This window comes from Idiotropiscis lumnitzeri, chromosome 6, assembly GCF_059441095.1.
Source record: "Idiotropiscis lumnitzeri isolate Australia: NSW breed Sydney's pygmy pipehorse chromosome 6, RoL_Ilum_1.0, whole genome shotgun sequence".
Taxonomy (NCBI): domain Eukaryota; kingdom Metazoa; phylum Chordata; class Actinopteri; order Syngnathiformes; family Syngnathidae; genus Idiotropiscis; species Idiotropiscis lumnitzeri.
In genome coordinates this window covers 17,492,842-17,512,424 of record NC_142396.1, presented here as the reverse complement: position 1 = coordinate 17,512,424, position 19,583 = coordinate 17,492,842, and the positions used below count along the sequence as shown (strand labels likewise).

At 40.4% G+C, this 19,583-nt stretch overlaps 1 protein-coding gene across 3 annotated transcripts; it reads right to left on the bottom strand.

The window, feature by feature from the left end:
* Window positions 1–2,032: 2,032 nt before the first annotated feature.
* Window positions 2,033–19,437, bottom strand: bmal2 (basic helix-loop-helix ARNT like 2). Of its 3 annotated transcripts, none has more exons than XM_088298006.1 (17): window positions 19,161–19,437; window positions 12,788–12,914; window positions 12,637–12,690; window positions 11,999–12,040; window positions 11,741–11,898; window positions 11,393–11,472; window positions 10,736–10,828; window positions 10,023–10,140; window positions 9,802–9,951; window positions 9,283–9,526; window positions 8,957–9,063; window positions 8,703–8,853; window positions 8,557–8,621; window positions 8,339–8,453; window positions 7,821–7,917; window positions 6,094–6,193; window positions 2,033–5,439 (listed from the first exon to the last, which is right to left on the bottom strand). In XM_088298006.1, the coding sequence occupies exons 1-17, from the start codon at window positions 19,216–19,218 to the stop codon at window positions 5,282–5,284; spliced, it is 1,917 nt and encodes a 638-aa protein (XP_088154132.1). In that variant the 5' UTR covers window positions 19,219–19,437; the 3' UTR covers window positions 2,033–5,281. The 3 variants fall into 3 exon arrangements, with proteins under 3 accessions (XP_088154132.1, XP_088154133.1, XP_088154134.1); XM_088298007.1 differs by having other exon boundaries at window positions 12,788–12,911; XM_088298008.1 differs by lacking the exon at window positions 10,736–10,828.
* Window positions 19,438–19,583: the final 146 nt, after the last annotated feature.

The window sequence follows — 19,583 nt, the reverse complement described above, 5'->3', positions numbered from 1 at the left end:
TACAATTTTCCTAATTTTGTGAATTAGCATATGATTAAATGAATCATAAATACAGTCTGTACATCGTTAAAGTGGTTTAAATAAAGGAAAAACATTGTATTGTTAGAAAAAAAGGGACAGTTCTAATAACCCCAAAAGCTATAGCATTACCGTTCTGTTTAAAATGTTAATTTTCATATACAGCATAAAATTGTCTGTGTGACCCTAAACAATAGGTGTCGAACTCCAGTCCTGGAGGGCCGCTTTCCTGCATGCTTTCAATCTCTCCTGGTTGCAACACACCTGATTCAAATGGTCAGATCATCAGCAAGCTCTGAAGAAGCCTAATCCCATCAATTTTCTGAACCACTTCCCCTCATGAAGGTCGCAGGGGGTGCTGGAGCTTAACACAGCTGTCTTCGGGCAGTAGGCGGGGTACACCCTGAACTGGTTGCCAGCCAATCAATCGCAGGGCACACAAAGACTAACAACCACGTGCGCTCGCAATCACACCAAGGGCCAATTTAGAGAGGTCCATTAACCCATGATGCAAGTCTTTGGAATGTGGGAGGAAACCGCAGTACCCGGAGAAAAAACATGCAGACACGGGGGGAACATGCAAATTCCAAACAAGAAGGCTGGGGCCAGAATCGAACCCTCCACCTCTGTAATGTGAGGCGGATGTGCTAACCAGTCAACCACCATAAATACAGTGGACATAAAAAGTCAACAAACCCCTGCTCAGGTTTTTGTAAAATAAGGCTTGAATAATGGATGGAAAATTGGAATAGTTTCAAAACTTTCTCCCCTATTCATGTGACCTACAACCAGAGCTGGGCAGTGCATTCTGTGGGCGGAACGTTCCGACAATCCGGCCCTGTTGGACGCCCATTTTTGGGGTAGAGGGGTGAAATTTTTTTAAAAAGAGTTCGCTTCACAAAGGCCGTAGGTGGATTTTAGTCCGGCCCACGAATCTGCCCTCATGCTTATGATGAACCTACTCACGAATTGGGCAAATTACAAAAATTGCCTCTGAATGCAACAAAAGTGCCACGACCAACTGTTTGCGTATGAAAAGACGTGAGACAGCAGCCTGCGTTCAAGCGTGCCTGTATTTCCTTATTCTGACGTCACGTAAATATCTGTCTCACATCTCCAACACAAACAATAGTCTTCAAATAAACCTCTGCCCTTAGCATCTCTCACACGGCAGCGTCTGCGTCTTTTTTTTTTTAGGATTGAGGGCTCGGGGCCGAAAATTTTTATGAATAAGGTCAGTGGGTCAAGGCCAGATGGGTAAAGAGATAGCGGCCGGAGGGCAGGGGACGAACCGGCAAAAACGGGTCAAGTGCCCAGCTCTGGCCATCACACACTCCCTGAAATTTACCAAACCATCCTGTAACAAAAGAAATGCATATAAAAAAACAAACAAAAACGCAACCTCTTCTGTATCTGTATCTTGTTTGTCATACTATCCACAGTCAGAAATAAAATTCTTGAAATAAAATGCTCACATATTCAGAACCTTCCTCAACACACTCATAATTCAAACAGGATCAAGGCTAAGTTAAAAGCAAGGTTTCACTGAGCGTAATTTTCAAGATGATGACATTTTATTTTCTGATAGTGAATCTCTATCTCGTGTATTTGCTAGCTAACAGCCAGTCAAAGCCAACAACTGATGTTGATTGGTTCAGTTTGCTTTCTATAATGTAAATTGATTAATAGTCTGCTCCCTCTAAATTGGGGGCTGGTCTCTTGGTGTTAAAAGGGGGCAAATAATTAAATAGCACGTCGGCCCCAAAGCACACTGGCCCACCGGGAATCTGCCTTGTAAGCCAGAGGTCCAGTCCAACCCTACCCATGACCAAATGGTGTGGTGACTGTCCTTGAAACTCTTTCATAAAGGACAGATTTTTGGAGTGCATGACTAATAGTTACCCTTTAGGAAGATGGATACCTTTGCATATCTCAATTTGAAGAATTGTAAACAAATAACCAAACGAAAATGTTCATTTTCTTTCAAAACTTCAAAGTAGGGATGCAACTCACGATTATTTTAAGTAATTTATTAATCTGTCAATTATTCAAGGAATCAAATTTAAAAAAAAAAACAAAAAACAGGGCATTGTTTTACAATGACAGTGTAGAAAATGCACAAATGTAACATTTCAGAAAATCGGCAAAAACTTTGATCATTGTATTCCAAAGTCAAAACAAAATTTTTATTTTGATTCAATACAAAGCTGATCAGTCTGCTTTCATGGAGGACTGCAACAATTTAAGAATATTACTGTTGATAAGGTGAAATTCAGAGAATATAATCAATTTGAAATAATAAACAAAAGCCATCTAACGATTACAAGAAATAAATGATCGATTAATACAATTATCAATTAATTTGCACCTCTAGTTCCAAGCTTAGAATACTTTGTCAACACTTACAGTTGTAATTAGAAATTTGACTATGTCTGGTTCCATTTTACAGTTTCTGATAAAAATCTGAAAAAAAATGCACATAGGGTCATGTCGGGAGTTTAGTAAACTAACATTTATTAACAAGATGGCCTGGTAAGAGATGCCACACTTGTTAATTGTAGCAGCAATATGCCATAGACAAATACAGTAAAGGCTTCCTCTTGAGCCAAACATGAAAGAGTAAATAAACTCAGAGTGGCAGGACGTGGCAGAAAACAGTACTATGTTTTTCAAATGCCAAATTCAAGCTTAAAGTTCCTGTGCAGGGGCAGTCAGTTGTACAAACGCACGCACGCACTGGTCAATCATGACATCATATAAATTAGCCATGCAACTGGATAGAGAACAGATACAAAATCAAAATCTGATACAAAGCAAACAAAATCTATGGTGTCACTTTGAGTAAGAGGTACAACACGAACCTTTCCTGCAAGGTTCATCACTCACAAAAGGAGGATGAGGACAACAATAGGAAAATGTAGCTCTACAACATTGCAGTGATTGAATTAGAACGGACGTAACATGTATAATGTAATTGACTAGCTTTTGTCTATGAAAAACTGCCCTGCTCTGCAAATTTGGTCAGGTAGTTAATAGAGAAGATGAGATCACAACGCCTGCTTTATTTAAATCATGACTGGCAGAACATGCCACGCAGTGTCAAGTCCAATGCAGTGCATTTGCTCATCATACAAGTAGCCCTACTTTCAGTCAGCAGAGGAGTCACACATGAAAATAAAACACCGACCGGATTATTGCATGTCAACGTCAAAATGTCCAAAGGCACTTTGGACGAAAGCAGGAGTGTCCATGAGTTAAGATCCTCTATCTGTGGGTCCCTCGTATTTCAAGCATATGACAAGCAACACATTATTTGTCACGATTCATAAACAGCTGTAAATGAAAAAAAAAAAAAACCTTCAACAGTCTCAGAAGGATACCAGTGGGTACAATGGCAGCATGGATACATGGAATTACAATATACAACTCGGCTGGTACTCAGTCTTTGGCCGCATCAGTTTCACTGTGACTGGATGGTACACGAACAGTATGTGTGTATTTTAACACATCTCATCCTTCACAATACACTAAACACAAAAGGCTTTTATCTGCACTCATGTACACAAAATGCCTAACAGGGTAATGGGTGATCTTAAAATGCATTCATTTTATGATAAAGGGTACAACTTTTCACAAATAGAATAATTCAGTAATAATTCATTCTATCAAGTGTTTATTTTTGTTTTTTTCAAAATAATATGCTTCTAACCATAGGGTTAATGTTGGGGGAGGACCCCATTCTGTTCCCACACAATTGCCCGAGTGCTCGCAGCAAGGTTCATAAAGACAGGCTTGTATGTGTTTTGCAAGGAAGTATGAGCTCTGGCCTTTAAACACAATTGCGATCATATGCAGCATTTGAGCAAGGACGGACTCAGTGACTGCAAAAATCGCGTACAAAGCTTTCCCAGAGTAGTTGAAAGTGTGATAGCTGCAAAGGGTTAGTATTTGTATTTGTAATGGCTAGGTGTCCAAATACTTTTGTCACAATAGTGTGTATGTGTATTGTTAGTGCATTGTAATTTGAGACAACTTGAGCCCATCTAAGACCATCTGGTTCAACAGCTCAAAGTGAGTCCGAAGTACCACAATACCCCGCACAAACCGCTCCCATGTAGTGTGTTGTGTGCATTGTCATCCGTGGACTCAACAACACGAGGTAACTGCAACTGAAGGACTCATTCAAATGTCAGATCACAGTACAGCAACGGAAATTGACCTGTATGGTAACAGGAGCGACGATTACAAGGAAAACGGACCATTCTTGAAATGGAATGCATGATGACTGCATAATACAATCCCTTAAACCTCTGAATAAATGACTGCCACTGATATTACATGAATTAAAACCCCAACTCTGCTTATTATAAAGCAGACTACAAGTAAGAACGCACTTGCACATGTGAACAGAACAGTTACATATTTCAAGTTTAAGTATGTAGGGGAATAATGTAAAATGTTTAATACTGCTACAGCTTTTAAGAACTGTGTGACTATGTATGTTAAATGTGGGTGGCTTTTTCCCCACACCAGTCCTGAGTATTCACCTCTTATACTATCGTACTCAAAAAATAAACTGTATCATAGCTTTAATAAGACAGATATGAGGTGATTGCTGAGCCATAGTCTCTTAATGTCTATTTAAGTGCCATTATGAATTGCACATCTGGGTACTGCAATGTTCACAAACCCACAGGGAGTTAGAACGGTGACAAAAACTTCTGCTCTGAGGCAAAAGTAGGAAGGGTGAGCTTCACAAAAAGGAGCAGCATCGCTCCATTTTTATCAAAGTTCAATGTAACAAAAAAAATTAATAAAAAACATTAATTCAGTGCATTGTTTTTGCATCACTCCCATCTTGTGTTCAAGTGTAGGTGGAAAACATAAGCAGGACTCCCAAAGCCTCCTGTTTGTTTTCAACAATGTCCTTTAGACAATGTATTTGCCAAGTGTGTGAGGTCTCACTGATTATTAACTCATTCACTATCAGCCGAGCGGAAAAAAATGGATCTTTGACGTATTTATCCGTCAATGGCAGTGAGTGAGTTAACGGGTCAATGATCATTTTCCATGGCAGGCAGATTGCGGTAAGGCTTTGGAGACAAATGTACATCCTCCAGAGAAAAGCCGGTGTTCCTTATCATTGGTGACACAGTTGCCTGTGAAGGAGAGTCGTTCACGCAGCTCAGAAGATTGCTTAATAAATAAAATACACAACCTGACAGGGCATTTCTGTCACTGTCTCTCCTTTCAACCGTGGCTTCTATAAGGACCAGTGCATCTCTTCAAAGTCCTCGCCTTCACCCAAGTTCGAGTCTGTCTCCAGGAGTCTCATGATCACTGCCATAGCTGCTTCGTCGTTGCTAAGGCTGCTAAGGCCCGGTTCAACCACGCTCTCCAGGTCGAGCTGTGAGTTGTCCCCTGCAGTGGATTCAGAGAAACAACAAGCTTATTGAGGTGAAAATAATTTGGGTTGGAAAGATTTGTGAGGATATGATGGGGCGGTGGGGGTATTGTAGTACTGATGTCATTTTTACATGTGCCAATGTTAACGTCAGTGAAGTGTCCCTTTAATAGTCAGCTGCACTCCATGTTTGGAATAAATGGGTCAGATATTCTCATACCTACTGTTGCTGACTATTGTTATTCGGTTTAATAGTATAACTTGATCAAGTCACTTAACAATTTATATGAAAAAAAAAATTAGATTCATTTCTGCTAATATCATATCGGAATAGGGCATTACTCTAGTGGAAATGTATTGGGACATCCCTAACAAGCACCTTGAGATATTTTAAAGAGATTAATCGATATGAAATGTATTAAAAACTGGCAGGGAAACAAATAATGCAAATGCAACCGGGGTAACTGTTGCTCAGAAGCATCTCCCTATTGCTCCTTAAACGAGGTCCGAAATCAGGCGGTAATCATCTGCCTCATGCAGCTGTTTTCAAAGGTTTGCACTTTCAGACACCAAATTACGGATGATTGTGAAAAAGAATGGATATTGAGTTAAAAACTTTGGTGTTTGAATGACCCCAAAAACAGGATAGGAACGGGGATTATACAATGTACCCATTAGTGTCTCCCCTCCAGGAAAAAGAGCTCCCGGGGGGTCATCTTCTGAGTTGGATTTTTCTGACATCTCCATCTCTGTCGCGTCCCCATTTGGCACCTACACAGCAAAAGGCATGATGGCAAAACAAAGAAAATGACACATCTAACAGGACAAGCTGAATGTGAAGATACTACACGAAGTTACTTTAATTTAACACAATAATGAGTCCGCCATAAGTTATATCATGCATCAACTGTACTCAGATAGAACTTCTCATTCAATAGAATGAGGAAGTGTTCCAACGTCTGAAAGCTACTCGAGTCAACACCACAAGACAGCGCTCTCATTTACATTATGTTCAAACCTTTTCAACCAAAGATTGCAATCAACAAAATTGAGGGACAGCGGTCCACTTAAAAAAAGGTCAAGAATGTCTATTAAACAAGCTGAAAACAGCAAATCAGTGGGGAAATATTTGTAAGCAATTATATTTTATCTATAACCAAACATGACAAAAATCACATCAATATTTTTTTATTTTAAAATGCCACGTCATATAATGCCACAGTAGTTTTGATTGAAGTACTGGTAATTCAAAAGCAACAACTCCAATTACACGCACTGTACTTTCTATTAACATGAAACCAAACACTTGACAGGGATCATGTCGACAATCTCCACATGGTGAGCCCTGGTAACCTCCAGCCTTGTAGAGCGAATATGAACACTCAGAGAGAGATGGTAAAAGGAAATACCCATGTTTATAGAGTCTGCGAGAACAACCAATCCCTGTTGTACGGGCAGACCCGTCCATTAGACGGGCCGGTGTGGTACTATTGCAGTTAAATGAGGAAGGCCTTACTAAAGCAAATTGGGCAGTCATAGAACATCTAACATGGAAGCATGAAGGAACAGCAGACTTGGTTCAGTGGCTGATCCCAAGCCGTTTTAACAACAAGCTGGCTTTCAACAAAGATCTACCACTCACTAAGTAATCAAGCTGACCATTGGCACTGAAAACAGCTTTGAGAGTGTGGAATCAAGGCTTTGTACTAAAGCTTCTTAAGAAGATGCCAGACAAACACATGGTGCGTTTTCTCACCAATATGCTGGCAAATTTGAGCTGAAGACCACACTGCCTAAGAAATGGCTTTATTGTCAGAATACCTAAGAACATGGCAACTCAAACTCAGTTTGGCCAAGACCACCATCACCAGTGTGGTGCCAGCGAGTACGTATAAATAATACAAATATTGAGCTGCAGGCTTTGCGCTCTGCAACACCCGGCAGAGGATGAGAATGACCTACTGTTGGCCAATAACTACAATAAAGTTATGATTTTTATCAATTAAACTCTTGTTGCCGCAAACCAAAAGTTAGTGGCCATGACTCCTGCCGTTGTTGCTTCTTCACCAGAATAAACTACTGAACGATACCCTAATGTTTTCTTTACTGGTCCAACTTAGGAGGAAAAATAGCAAGAAAACCGGCAAAATAATGAGGTAAAATTGCAATAGATGAAGTTATGGCCACAAATTAAAATCCGCAGGAGAGTCAATCTGCAATAACCAAAAGGTGAAGTAGGAGAGCAACATGTCTGGCAAACCACTGCTTTTTTTCCATAAAAAAAAACCCAAAACATAGTCATTTAACGGATGAAAGCAATGCAATATTAGCTTATTAAAAAAGAAACCCAAAGGTATTTTCAAACTGAATTTGAATGAAGAGTATAAAATTCACTCACATTGTTGTTGGCTTGGTTTGGAGTAGTTGTGAGTGGAGATTTGTCCAGTGGCAGACTAAATGGGCTCACATTACCACTGGAGGGTGATGAGTTCATTCTAAAGTAGCACATAAAATGGGAACTTAAAATCACACCAGCAGACATTCGCGGAAACTGAAGTAAAGAAAAATAATTTTGAGTGTGGGGCAGGGTGGGAGATAAGTAACCATTTACGATTTTCAGGGGTGGACATAAAAAATGTGGGTGCGGTTCTGTCATTTCTTTCGCAACTAATACTGTAATGTACATCCACGTTGATTATTTCATTGTCCTTTATACTGCAGTCAACTCTAGGAAACAATCGTTGTGGCTGCTGACTAGACTTGGACTTTTCGACTATGGGCAAAGAGCCGCATTCACTATGGCTGCAACATTGTTGGAACAAAAAAGCAATTGAATCTGGAGCACGCCTAACAATTTTTGGTACGAATGCGCATTTGAGCACCCTTATGTGCACCCCTGAATATTATGATCCTCACCTATTAAAGTCAAGCAGCTCATTGGCAATCTGAGTCCCAATGGTTCCAGCATATATCATGGTACCAGGCGTGGTAGAGATGCCGGGTATAACTGGAAGAGATTTCTTTGCATCATCTAAAATAAATGAGCGATGACAAAACAGGCACCTTGAGCATCCTTCTCTGACTCAGATATCTCTTGATAAAACAGTACAATAACGCCAGCAATTTTAACTGACCTCCAACAGCCTTAGACGAGTGTTCAGTCTTGCTCCTTGCCCGACTTGTTCGGCTCTGATCATGCCTGTAGTGAGTGAAAAGAAGAGCTCTTTTGAAGAAGCTGGTGTTTTAGCAATAAACATTAATGCGTGAAATATCTACTTACGATATGACTGTATTTGTTGACACAATATATTCAACTTCTTTGGTCCATGGGTTTACAAAACTAAACCACTGGCTTTGCAGTGTGACAAAGGAGCCATATTTTGTTTTAAACTTGTAGCGGTTTGTTTCGATTTTTTCTTTACTTCGCAGCACTGCAAGAGGGAAAACAGTTAGGATTCGAGGAAAGGGATTGTATTGTCATGGTTCACTCCCCATCTCGGAAGAGGAATGTAACCACCAGGAAATGTAATTTACCTTTTCGATGACGGTCAGCTAAATGTGTTAAGTCGTCCTGATGGAAGTACTCATAGCATGAAGTACCAAGCAATTCTTGGGGAAGGTAACCAAGAATGGTTGTTGCTCTGTGAAGAGACACCCCTTATTAGAATCCCACTTGTCAGTAATGGCAGCGTAAAGGAATGTTTAAAGCAAATATGACTCAAATATCCACACAGTGCCAACATTCAGCACTAAAGTAATTGAATCTGGTTCATTTGTAAATATGGATACTGATATATGTTTAAATTTCGGGGTAGGGGGTTTGTGCAATCAAAAAGTTTTCCACTCAAATTCCAGTTTACCTTTGATCAACAAAGGTGAACTTGCCATCCATAGTATAGCGTGTGATGAACTCTGTGGGTTTGACCCGAAAATCGCCATTAACTTGGGGAGATGCGTGGGAGTGGATGCGCCCCACAGCCACCAGGCAGCTGAAGTGAGAGCCATCTTGTTTATCTGCATCGCCCTCGCCCTCTGCTTCCAGCAGACTAGAGTGCCAACTGCGCATGTAGCCTGTACAGTGCACTGTACAGTACTTCTGCGACTCTACGTACACACAGACACAGATCAGATTCAAATAGATGTCTTGATATTTTTGTACATGCAGCTCTACTTCATATTTTGAAGACAATGTGGCAACATAAGTCACCTTACATAAGACTTCTTTATAGTCAGGGAACTCTCAGGCCTTTCCTGCTTTGCACCCTTTTTAGTTTACATTCATTGTTCACTGAGCAGGGTCTTAAAACCTGCTACTAATGAAAAATGAGGATGCCTTTGTTTTGTTTTGCTAAACTCACTCTCTGAATTATTTCTCCTACCTTTCTTTTTGGAGGTGCTGGCTTGCAATTCCTTCTCCTCAACTTTGACCAAGTTTTTGTTGCACTTCATGCGACAGAAGAAGGAGCGGCGTGCACCTGAACAGAGTCGTGCTGCGCCAACTGGGAGGTCAGCCTGCACCTGCAAACCAGCTGCAGATACGACAACATCACATACTGCATGTTCACATGCACGCTTTGAGAAACGGAAATAATTGTTTTACTTTTTGCATCTATTAGTCGTTCCCGTGGGTACACTTCAGAGGCTGAGAGCTGCTCCTTTACTTTGCCTATGTCTTTAGGGTGCACATAATCAAAGAAGCTTTGTCCAATCAGTTCCACCTGCAGGGAGAGGAAGGAATGCATCAACTGACCTACTGCGGTGGCCAAGAAATCATAATCCATATCATAGTTCTAATTAATAACATAGAGTACAGTGAGTGTACATTTCACCCCCCCAGAACACTACTAAATCTAAAAATTAATGGGAAAAGTAAACAGACGTGTCGAGTATGAAGGATTAATTTTATTTCTATTATAAAATAATAGCTTTATATACACCGACCAGGCACTACATTATGACAACTTGCACAATATGATATCCAATATGAGTTTCATGATTTTCTTTGGCCTTAACAAAAATATTCCACAATTATTTGTTGGACATCATCAATTATTAACTCAGCAATATGTTTATTATTGTTATTATTGTTGTAGGTTGCCGAAATTTAGAACTGTGCTGCATCATCAAAATACAGCACAATAATTTGATGAAGCGCTTGTATTGGATATCTTGGTTCTGTTGTGGTCATTATGTTGTTGCTGGTTAATGATGTGTACTCTTTGTTATTAGGTGCGACCCATTTAGTGTTTCAGGAGATTCACATGCTGCAGGTAGCGTAGATAAAAACAAAAAAAAAACAAAAACAAGTGTTACCCGACTATAATTTAATATCTTCGTGATGGACTCAGAGACAAAAACAATTTTCCCACGATCGCAGCCGACTACAAACAGGAACCCATCTGCAGCCTGCCGACAACAAAAAAAAGAGAAAATCTGAAGGATGTGATGCGCCACTGTGATAACACTGTCAAAACACTATAACGATGTCAGGGAGACGTTACAGTAGAATGAAAAGCATTCAAACCCCTGAATTAGAATTAGTGGTGCTCCGATCAATCGGTCACCAATTGTTAATGGCCGATTTATGCGGAAAGGTATGTGATTGGCATGTCGATCAAGGCCTTTCATTGCCAATCGAAAAGAAAACGGTCACCCTCAGTTTGCACTTTGCAGCTTGCAGCCAACAAGAGTCCAGCCTGTGTGCAGTGTAGCGTCCCCGCCCGATTTCTTTAATACTGCAAAGGCGTGCGGTGAACCAAACAAACATGCTGCCATGTGGAGCTTTTGATATGATTTGAGGGTGTGCGGCTAATTCATATATTCTGTATTGGAATCAGTACTGGCCTATTTGAATCATGGATGATCCGTACTGGAATTGGCATCCAAAAACTCTGATCGGAACACCTCTAATTAGAATAGAGCATGACAGGTTAGTGCAAATAAATTCAGACACCAGGTATTTTTTTTTACCTTTAAGATAAGGTGTTGGAGTTCCTCATCAGGCAGGAATGATGGCTTGTAGTTAGTGTCAGAAAAAGAGCTTCCAGAACCTGAAACGAGGGGGAATTCAAAATCATTCCGAAATGAGCGCCTAGGTCATCAGAGACAATTCTTGCCCCAAATTATCGGAGCAACATATTCTTGTCAGGAGCCTGAAACCTCCCAGCTGACGGATACGGATGCCAGACTAGTTTAGCTGTGTGTGTGTGGGTGTGTGGGTGTGTGTGTGTAGCATTATTTTTTTTATTAATTTTCTCCTCAGATACTTATTAAATCGCTTGCTTTTTATTTATGGATGGGCCAAGTAATATGTGGTACCTCTGAGGGATTTGAGGTGCTGCACGGCCATTCTGAGCACTGTGAGTTTGTCCAGCTTCCGAGACATTGGGTTACATGTTGGGATCAAGTCTGACAGCTTGTCAATGAGCGTGTTCATTTTGTCCCGCCTTCGTTTTTCAATTTGGCTATGTGGTTCTCTGCAAAGACAAACCATTAAGTTTTATTTTACACCCCTAGCGGAATAGCACATTCTACATTTTTTCAATGTTATGTAGGGTAAGAAGTGGTATTTACTACCTGAAACATTTCATTTTGGCATGTTGATCCTCTCCATCTGAACTGCAGACAAAAACAAAGAAATTGCAATTTGAAATATCGTGCATGTAAAATCGTGACAAACAACTGCAAAATACAAACCATGTGTGGTCCATGTTAAGTGTGGTACACACCACGTCACCAAACAGCAGGGACTAATTGTCACACTTTAAATAGGCAGACTGATTTATTCAAATTTTGAAGACACCCGTGATACTATTTAGAGGAGACTCCTTTGTTTAACATGTCCTTGTAGGTAAATTATTTTCAATGGTTTCTAGGTGTAACACCATTTTTATGCTTTTTTCCCCACCCACATTTTAAGATTGCAATCACTGGTAGTTAAAGTAGGTGTTCGTTAACGTGGCAAAGTACACACCATGACTGAGACTATTTATTCAATTTATACAGGATTGATTTACCATGATACGCGTCCCACAGGCTTCTGCATGGTGCATGCAGTCTAAACACAGAGGGGGAGCGCCTTTGCTGTATTTGTCCCTCAACCCAAAAATCCCTCTATTGGTTAAACTCTCGTATATCGACTCATAGATGGATACTGTGCATACAAATATACACACGCACACGCGCCAACACGCACACACGCGCACAGCACCCACTCATTTCGGTCCTCTTCCATATCGGCATTGATGATGGAGGTCAATCTTGTTTCCCTAAGAAAATGAGGAGATAGTAACAACAAGCATCATTGGCAACAATGTCATTCATGCACATTTAGAAGATACAAATCGAAAGCATAGTTATATTTACTGGTTGTCCACACTGCCCTTTCGCTTCCTGGGCATCTCCATGCTCAGAGATATGCCACCCATCGAGGATGTCATCAGGCCAGGCAGAGGGATGCAGTTCATTTGGTTTTCCTCAACCAGTACATCTTCTGGGGAAAAATAGAGCAAATTACAGGTGGATGGTACTGCCGGGAGATTTTCATTTTCACTACCAGCGACAAGAAAATTTACAAGTAAAAGACATGGCGACCCTGCAAATGAGTTTTCTTTTCAATTTTTTTTTTTTAGGATTGGTTGGATGATACTCTTGGGCAAATCCCCTCTTTAATAATCTGCAAGCGGCCCCGGGCAAAAGCATATGCTGCTCTTTGATGTAGAACGTTCAAAAAGACCACCTATGGTGTTCGATGAGGTCTTTATCTGAAATTGACGTCCACTCAGTCGCACCACTGCAAGCGGTGTCGGACATGAACATATTCAACGGCTTGAGAGGCAACAGCCATCTACGATATGGAGCTCCAAGTTGGATAGTAAGGAGCTAATTTTGTTGTGCTGAGACCTTTTGTTTTAGCGGCCAGGAGCTAATTATTGCGCTTAGCCGTGCAGTTATCCTACTGTTAGTCAGAAAGGGGAGAGGAGGGGATAAACCTCCATACACACCTGGAGGTTGTTGCAATCAAGCGTCCCTTTAAGAATGAACATCTACTTTACTTTTCATAGCTCAGTAGAAAGGAACATCTATTACTCAACAAACCGCGCATGATCTCTCCTTATATTCCCTCCATCTGAAAATACAAAATCATACTTTAAGGGGCGTTCTAAGAAAAGCTTGCATGTCAGAATATTATTGGCCACAGATGTCGACGAGTGAATGCAGGCACGGCCAGCGGGATACTAAAGCTGAGCTTCAGTTGTGGAGGCGCTCTTCGGTTATACGACACGATGCAAACACTAAAATGCCCATCCATAATGGCTTATATATGTATTCAAATATAGTCCACTTCAACACAGTTGATTTTTTTCCCAAAATAAATACATCTATGAATCTTCTAGCTATTACAAATTGAATATTGAGAATAGTACTTTCAAAAGGTTCCGGAACGTTGGAGACAGTGGGTGCATTGGTAAACTAATTGATCTGATGATTGTGATGTTTAAAAAGTTCACAGCTGTTTTGGCAGATCAGTGTTTAGATTTCAGAGGTTTTCATTATATCCCCCAACATTCTGTTGGCCTTCCAATAAATTATTTTTACTGGATAAAATGACATTGTGTGTAATCGGTTTTTCCTGCTAAATTCTAAACGTATGTATTCACAGAGCCTTCATTTAGTACATGTTGAATTTCACAACATTGCAGTTGAATAGATTAAACATCACAAAAGGACGTTTCAGGGTTACTGGATTACCCTCCCCGAGTTTGAACTAAATACAAGTATTTGGCAAGCGTGTGCTAGCATGGCACAGAAGTGACTCAGCCGAAACGTGAGAGAACAGCACGAGATAAACCAAATGCTGCAGCTATCCATGACATCTATTTTCGCTCTTTTCCACACTGTGACCCAAATAGCAATTAGCAGATCATCTGCTGGAGAAACAGGTTACAGAAATGGCTGGGCATCCCGATGTGCATAATCCTGGCTTCTACCTTCTGCACTGATTAACATGCCCATTCATTAACTCCTTGAACGAACATCTGCTGTACTTAGGAGTAAATTGTCTCTGCTGTCTACAACTCCACAAGCTCACTTTGTCAGGTAGCATGGTTAACACAGTGAGTTGGTTTATACAAAAACTCCACTGTATTTTGACTTGAGGTACAATGATCAACAACCAATCGGTTATGATATTAACCAATTATTTTCAGGCCCAATAAATCCTTTAGATACGTAGGGCTGGGCAATATGGCTGAAAAGCATTTCATGAAATAAATATTTAAAATAGGTTGACATCAATAAATGTACATTTCTTTTTTTTTTATACTATTAAACCAGAGGGAAAAGGGTTGAATTTAAGCAATTTTGTTTTTAAATATCGTGCCTCACCTGTGGAGAACACTTAGTAACAGACATCTCTTGAAAAGGACATAGAAGATTTCCACAAGGCAGCGACAATATAATACTTAATCTTGAGACCTGAAGAAGTCAACGCAACAATGATCAAAATAAACTCTTTTTTAAACATAACGTGCTTTGTAGGGCTGCGCAATATGGCTGATAAATGATTCACAATATAAGTATTTCAAATCGGTCAATGTAGTTAGTGATTATTTTAACCTATTTGGAATTTTTTTTTTTTTTGTGAAATGTAATGTCCAGTTTCACCTCCACTAGAGCAATAATGCTTATTTGGATTAGATGCGACCCATAGCAATGCCGTTGATACTTACATTAGTATTCATTCAATATTCATACACCTTAAAGGGGAAGTCAAACCCCAAATTTTCTTTACAACAGTACGCTCCATACACCCCACAGGTCTAAATATTCCATTTTGATGACAATTGCATTTGTGGAATACGAATTAAGCAGAAAAATCCACCTGTTTTTATCCATCTCAAGTGACGACCATTTTGTCATTTGCTGTTGATTGAAAATGACATCAATACAATATATCAGAATCAGAATCAGAAATCCCTTTATTGTCATTGTACTCAAGTGTGCAGCGAGATTAGAGAGCTATAACAATGCAATACAATTTTATTTATATAACAAATATCACAACAGCTCGAGCTGTAACAAAGTGCTTTTCATATGCCGTCATATAAATTAACAAGTAATTAGAACACAAATTACAACACATAACACATTTACAATATATATCAGAAGAACAGCAGAACAGTGACAGTCTCATGTTGAGTCAAAAGTTAAATAATAAAAATGTGTCTTCAAACGGGTTTTAAAAATGGACAGAGGGTGCTTGCCTGACATTTAATGGAAGCTCATTTCAGAGAGAACGAACAGCAAGTCAGTTGCTTATGGCTCAGGTAACATCCAATCACAGCTCACTCGTTTTCTGAAGCTGACCCGTGATTGGTTGTTACATGAGCAACTTTAATGTCATTTTCAGTCGACAGCAAGTGACAAAATGGTCGCCCCCTGAGATGGATAGATAAAAAAAAAAAAATGAGGTGGAATTTGCTGCTTAATTCCTATTCCACAAACGCAATATTAAATCAGAATGTCATGTTTCAACTAGTGGCCCTGCATATAACATATTGTAATTTTTGGGGTTGACTTCCCCTTTAACTGTAGAGAAGTACAGTAATACCCCGGTTATCGCGGTTAATGGGGACCGAGACCACCCGCGAAAACTGAAAATCCGCGAAGTAGCGGCGCACCTTCAAAAATGCTTAAAAAATATATATATATATATATATATATGGGTAGAGAGAGAGAGAGAGTGAAATTCATGTTATAACAAAAAAAAAAATTATTATTAAAACTTATTTTTTTATTCCCCAGCCATTATTTTCGTATTTATTCAAATTACTTCTTTTTGTATTACTTCGACTTTTACCTGCTGGTACGCCGTCCGGTGTGCCCTGTGAATGTTATGATCCTCCAGCAGAGCTGGAGGATTGAGCAGGACTCTCCAAACGCAGACACGGGAAAAAAGGTGGTGATACAAAGATAGTTATTATTATCACAATATAGTCAGCGTAATCAGCGCGTCTCGCAGCAGCTGACGGCATGGCGCGAGACGATCGCTGGAGGAACGCCCACACAGCTGAAAAAACAAAAACACACGCGGCATGACAGGCACGGATCATGACAGTGAAATGAAAGGTGGCATTCTTCATTTATTTATTTATTCATTCATAACTGACAGCCTCACACTCCGCTCGTGCCCGGGCGGAAGGGGTGCTCCTATTCGGCTTAACTGTGACACACGCCCGCCCTCCTCCTCCGGAGCTTCCATTCGGTTAAACTTAGGGGCCGCTTGGAACCGCCCGTGCCCGGGGAAGGTGCTCCTCTACGGCTTAACTGCCACGCACGCCGGCCGGAACTCTGGTACGGTCCGAACCGCGCGAAACGTCGCCACCAATCGTGTCCGGGGGAACGTGCTCTTCTTCGTCCACTCTCTTCTTCGTCCACTCTCCTCTTCGGCGCACGCCGGCCGTCTAACCGCTCCAGCGCCCCCTCGTGCCGCTCGGCGAAACTACAATGCCCCCGAATATTTTTTAGACCCGCGAAGCACTGAACCCGCGAAAGGTGAACCGCGATGTAGCGGGGTATTACTGTACTGTATTTTCCGGACTATAAGCCGCTACTTTTTCCCTAGATTTTGAACCGTGCGGCTAATACAACGGTGCGGCTTTTCTGTGGATTTTTCTTTCACCGGTAGGAGTGGTCTATAGTTCAGAAAATACGCTGACTAAATCTTGTTTATTTTGTTTTTTTCTCTTGGGGCTGTTCTGTTTAATTTACAAAGTAGTTGCCATGTTAAAAGGCACTGTTTTGTCTGTTTATGTAACTTTATGTGTATTCACAGGACAAAATTCTGTACATGCAGTAAACTATTTTTTTTTTTCAACATAGAAAACTGCGGCTTATACCATTTTCAATCCGTTTGGCCATTCAAATCCATTCGAATTGAAATACAAGCCTCCATGCAAACACGGCTATAGTTACAGTGAGACAACAATACTGGTCTTAGAAATCAATTAGTTGCACCATGAAAATACCACATGAGACTAGACTAGCACAGTTTTTGCATAATCCACATTAAATCAGACTAAAATGACAAGAAATCAGCAGCAAGAGTGTTACGAATGTATAATGGTGGGAAAAATTGCATTAATCATACACTTGGTGAAACAAAGGAGATTTACTTCCTAGTTGTTCTAACAATTAATAATTACCCACCAGACATATAGTGTAATGTACAATGAATTAATTCCAACCCCAAATAACATTGCAGTATTTCATCTGTATGGACCACTTGCCTGAGAAGCAAGGCACAGTACTCCTCCAAAACAGTCTGCATTTATACACACCTCCACTCAGCCAGCTCCCCTTGCTCGCCTGCAGGTGTGGCCTCCAACAAAAAGCTAACATACGTGTGAATGGAATTTTCACCTTAAGGTATTATGAATTTAATAAAGTCTGTCAATTTCTTACAATTAATTGGTGTATATAACTAATATTTCATCAACTGCGCTGGTCAGCGCATAAAGCTTCTCTCATGTATCGCAACAAGCAAATCTTGACAATGCAATGTAAGCACCATAACAAACAAACAGAGGTCTTTGGTCATGATCAACACACTTTGTGCTGTTGCTGTTATGTTATGCTTCTTACATAGATGACACACTCTGCACCATCCCTCCGAAACACAAACCCGATCGGAATTTTTACGTTCAGCGGAAACAGCACGTGACTGAAGACGTAACTTCAATTAATATGAATTAAGAAACACATATCATGTAACACCAGTCAGCTTCAAAAGAGAGAAAAGAGGGAATGCGACTTAAATTCCTTATATTAAGATATTCTGTAGAAAATAAAAACAAAGCAGTTGGGACTTAACCAAATGTATGTTTGCATGCCTTTGAGACATGTTTGTGAGAAATGTCAAACATTTCCTGAAGGTTGGCAAACTTTAATCCATGTGAGGTTTAACAGTGAATAATACGTTTCCAACAGAATACTTACTATACATTGACAATCATGTTTGCATTTCAGGTGAAAAAAATCGTTATACGTCATGTTATATATATATATATATATATTTTTTTTTTTTTTTGCAGAGAGCTGGGGGCCGCACATTAATAGCGTAAATTTGACAGTACTGTCCATTAATGTTAAAACCCAGCGTTGTGGTTTTGCTAACTTTAAGCCGGTTGCTCTTCGCTACCACGAATTGAATAAAAGGGCGAACTAGTTCGACGGACTACATACGATAAACGTTAGGTTAGCATTAGTGGTATTTAAAAGACAATGAGACCATGGTGTGTCAGCCCTAACTTCGGTTACTGTAATGTCGAAAAAAAAATTAAAAATGGGGACTTCTGAGACCCGATAAACAGGCCTGGCTACAATGCCAAGCTAACATTCGCTTGATTTGCTCGCCTTTCAGGATACTGAAAACCGCTCGCCTTTCATTTCAAGTGTAATAATTGTAGCAACAGACAGGCTGACACGGTCTTACTCCACACAATACTCTGAAAATATGAAATATAGCAAAGCGTAGCATAAAGAGTCGAGAGGGTGACTTTGCTCTACTGATCTACTGACCTACTTTTGGGAATAGCGCAAAGTTACGGTCATCCGCTGCAGAATAAACAAGCGTAACAACAAGGTTAAGCACGCTCATCGTATAAATACATATGAAGTTGAGACCGAATGCAGGAATGATCAAACTTGGGTGAAATGTGTTAAATAAGTGAATTACCTCTCATTTCGCCGTCCGTTGTGTCACCGCCGCCAGCGGCAGTATGCCTGGCCGCCATGGCTGGAGCCGGAGCCGGTACGCTGGGGCCCAGGACGACAATGCATAAAGGAGGTGCTCGAATTACGTCGCAGATTCCGCCTTTTGGAGTTAAATAACCAAAGGAAGATACATTGTTTTAAAGCTATTGTGCTTTTATGCAATTGACTCAGAAGTATCGAGGATAGTTTGGTGGCAAAAAAGCGCGGAAGAGATGTTACTTGTCTCCTCCTACCGGATCACCACCACCATGTCTCCCTCCTGTCGCGCCACTCTTTTACAGGACAGCCAGAAAACCAACACAAAAAATATTGTTATTCAACGCGCACATTATCACTGACAACTGAAACGCTTTATTAAAGTCATACTGTCTTATGTATTCACAAT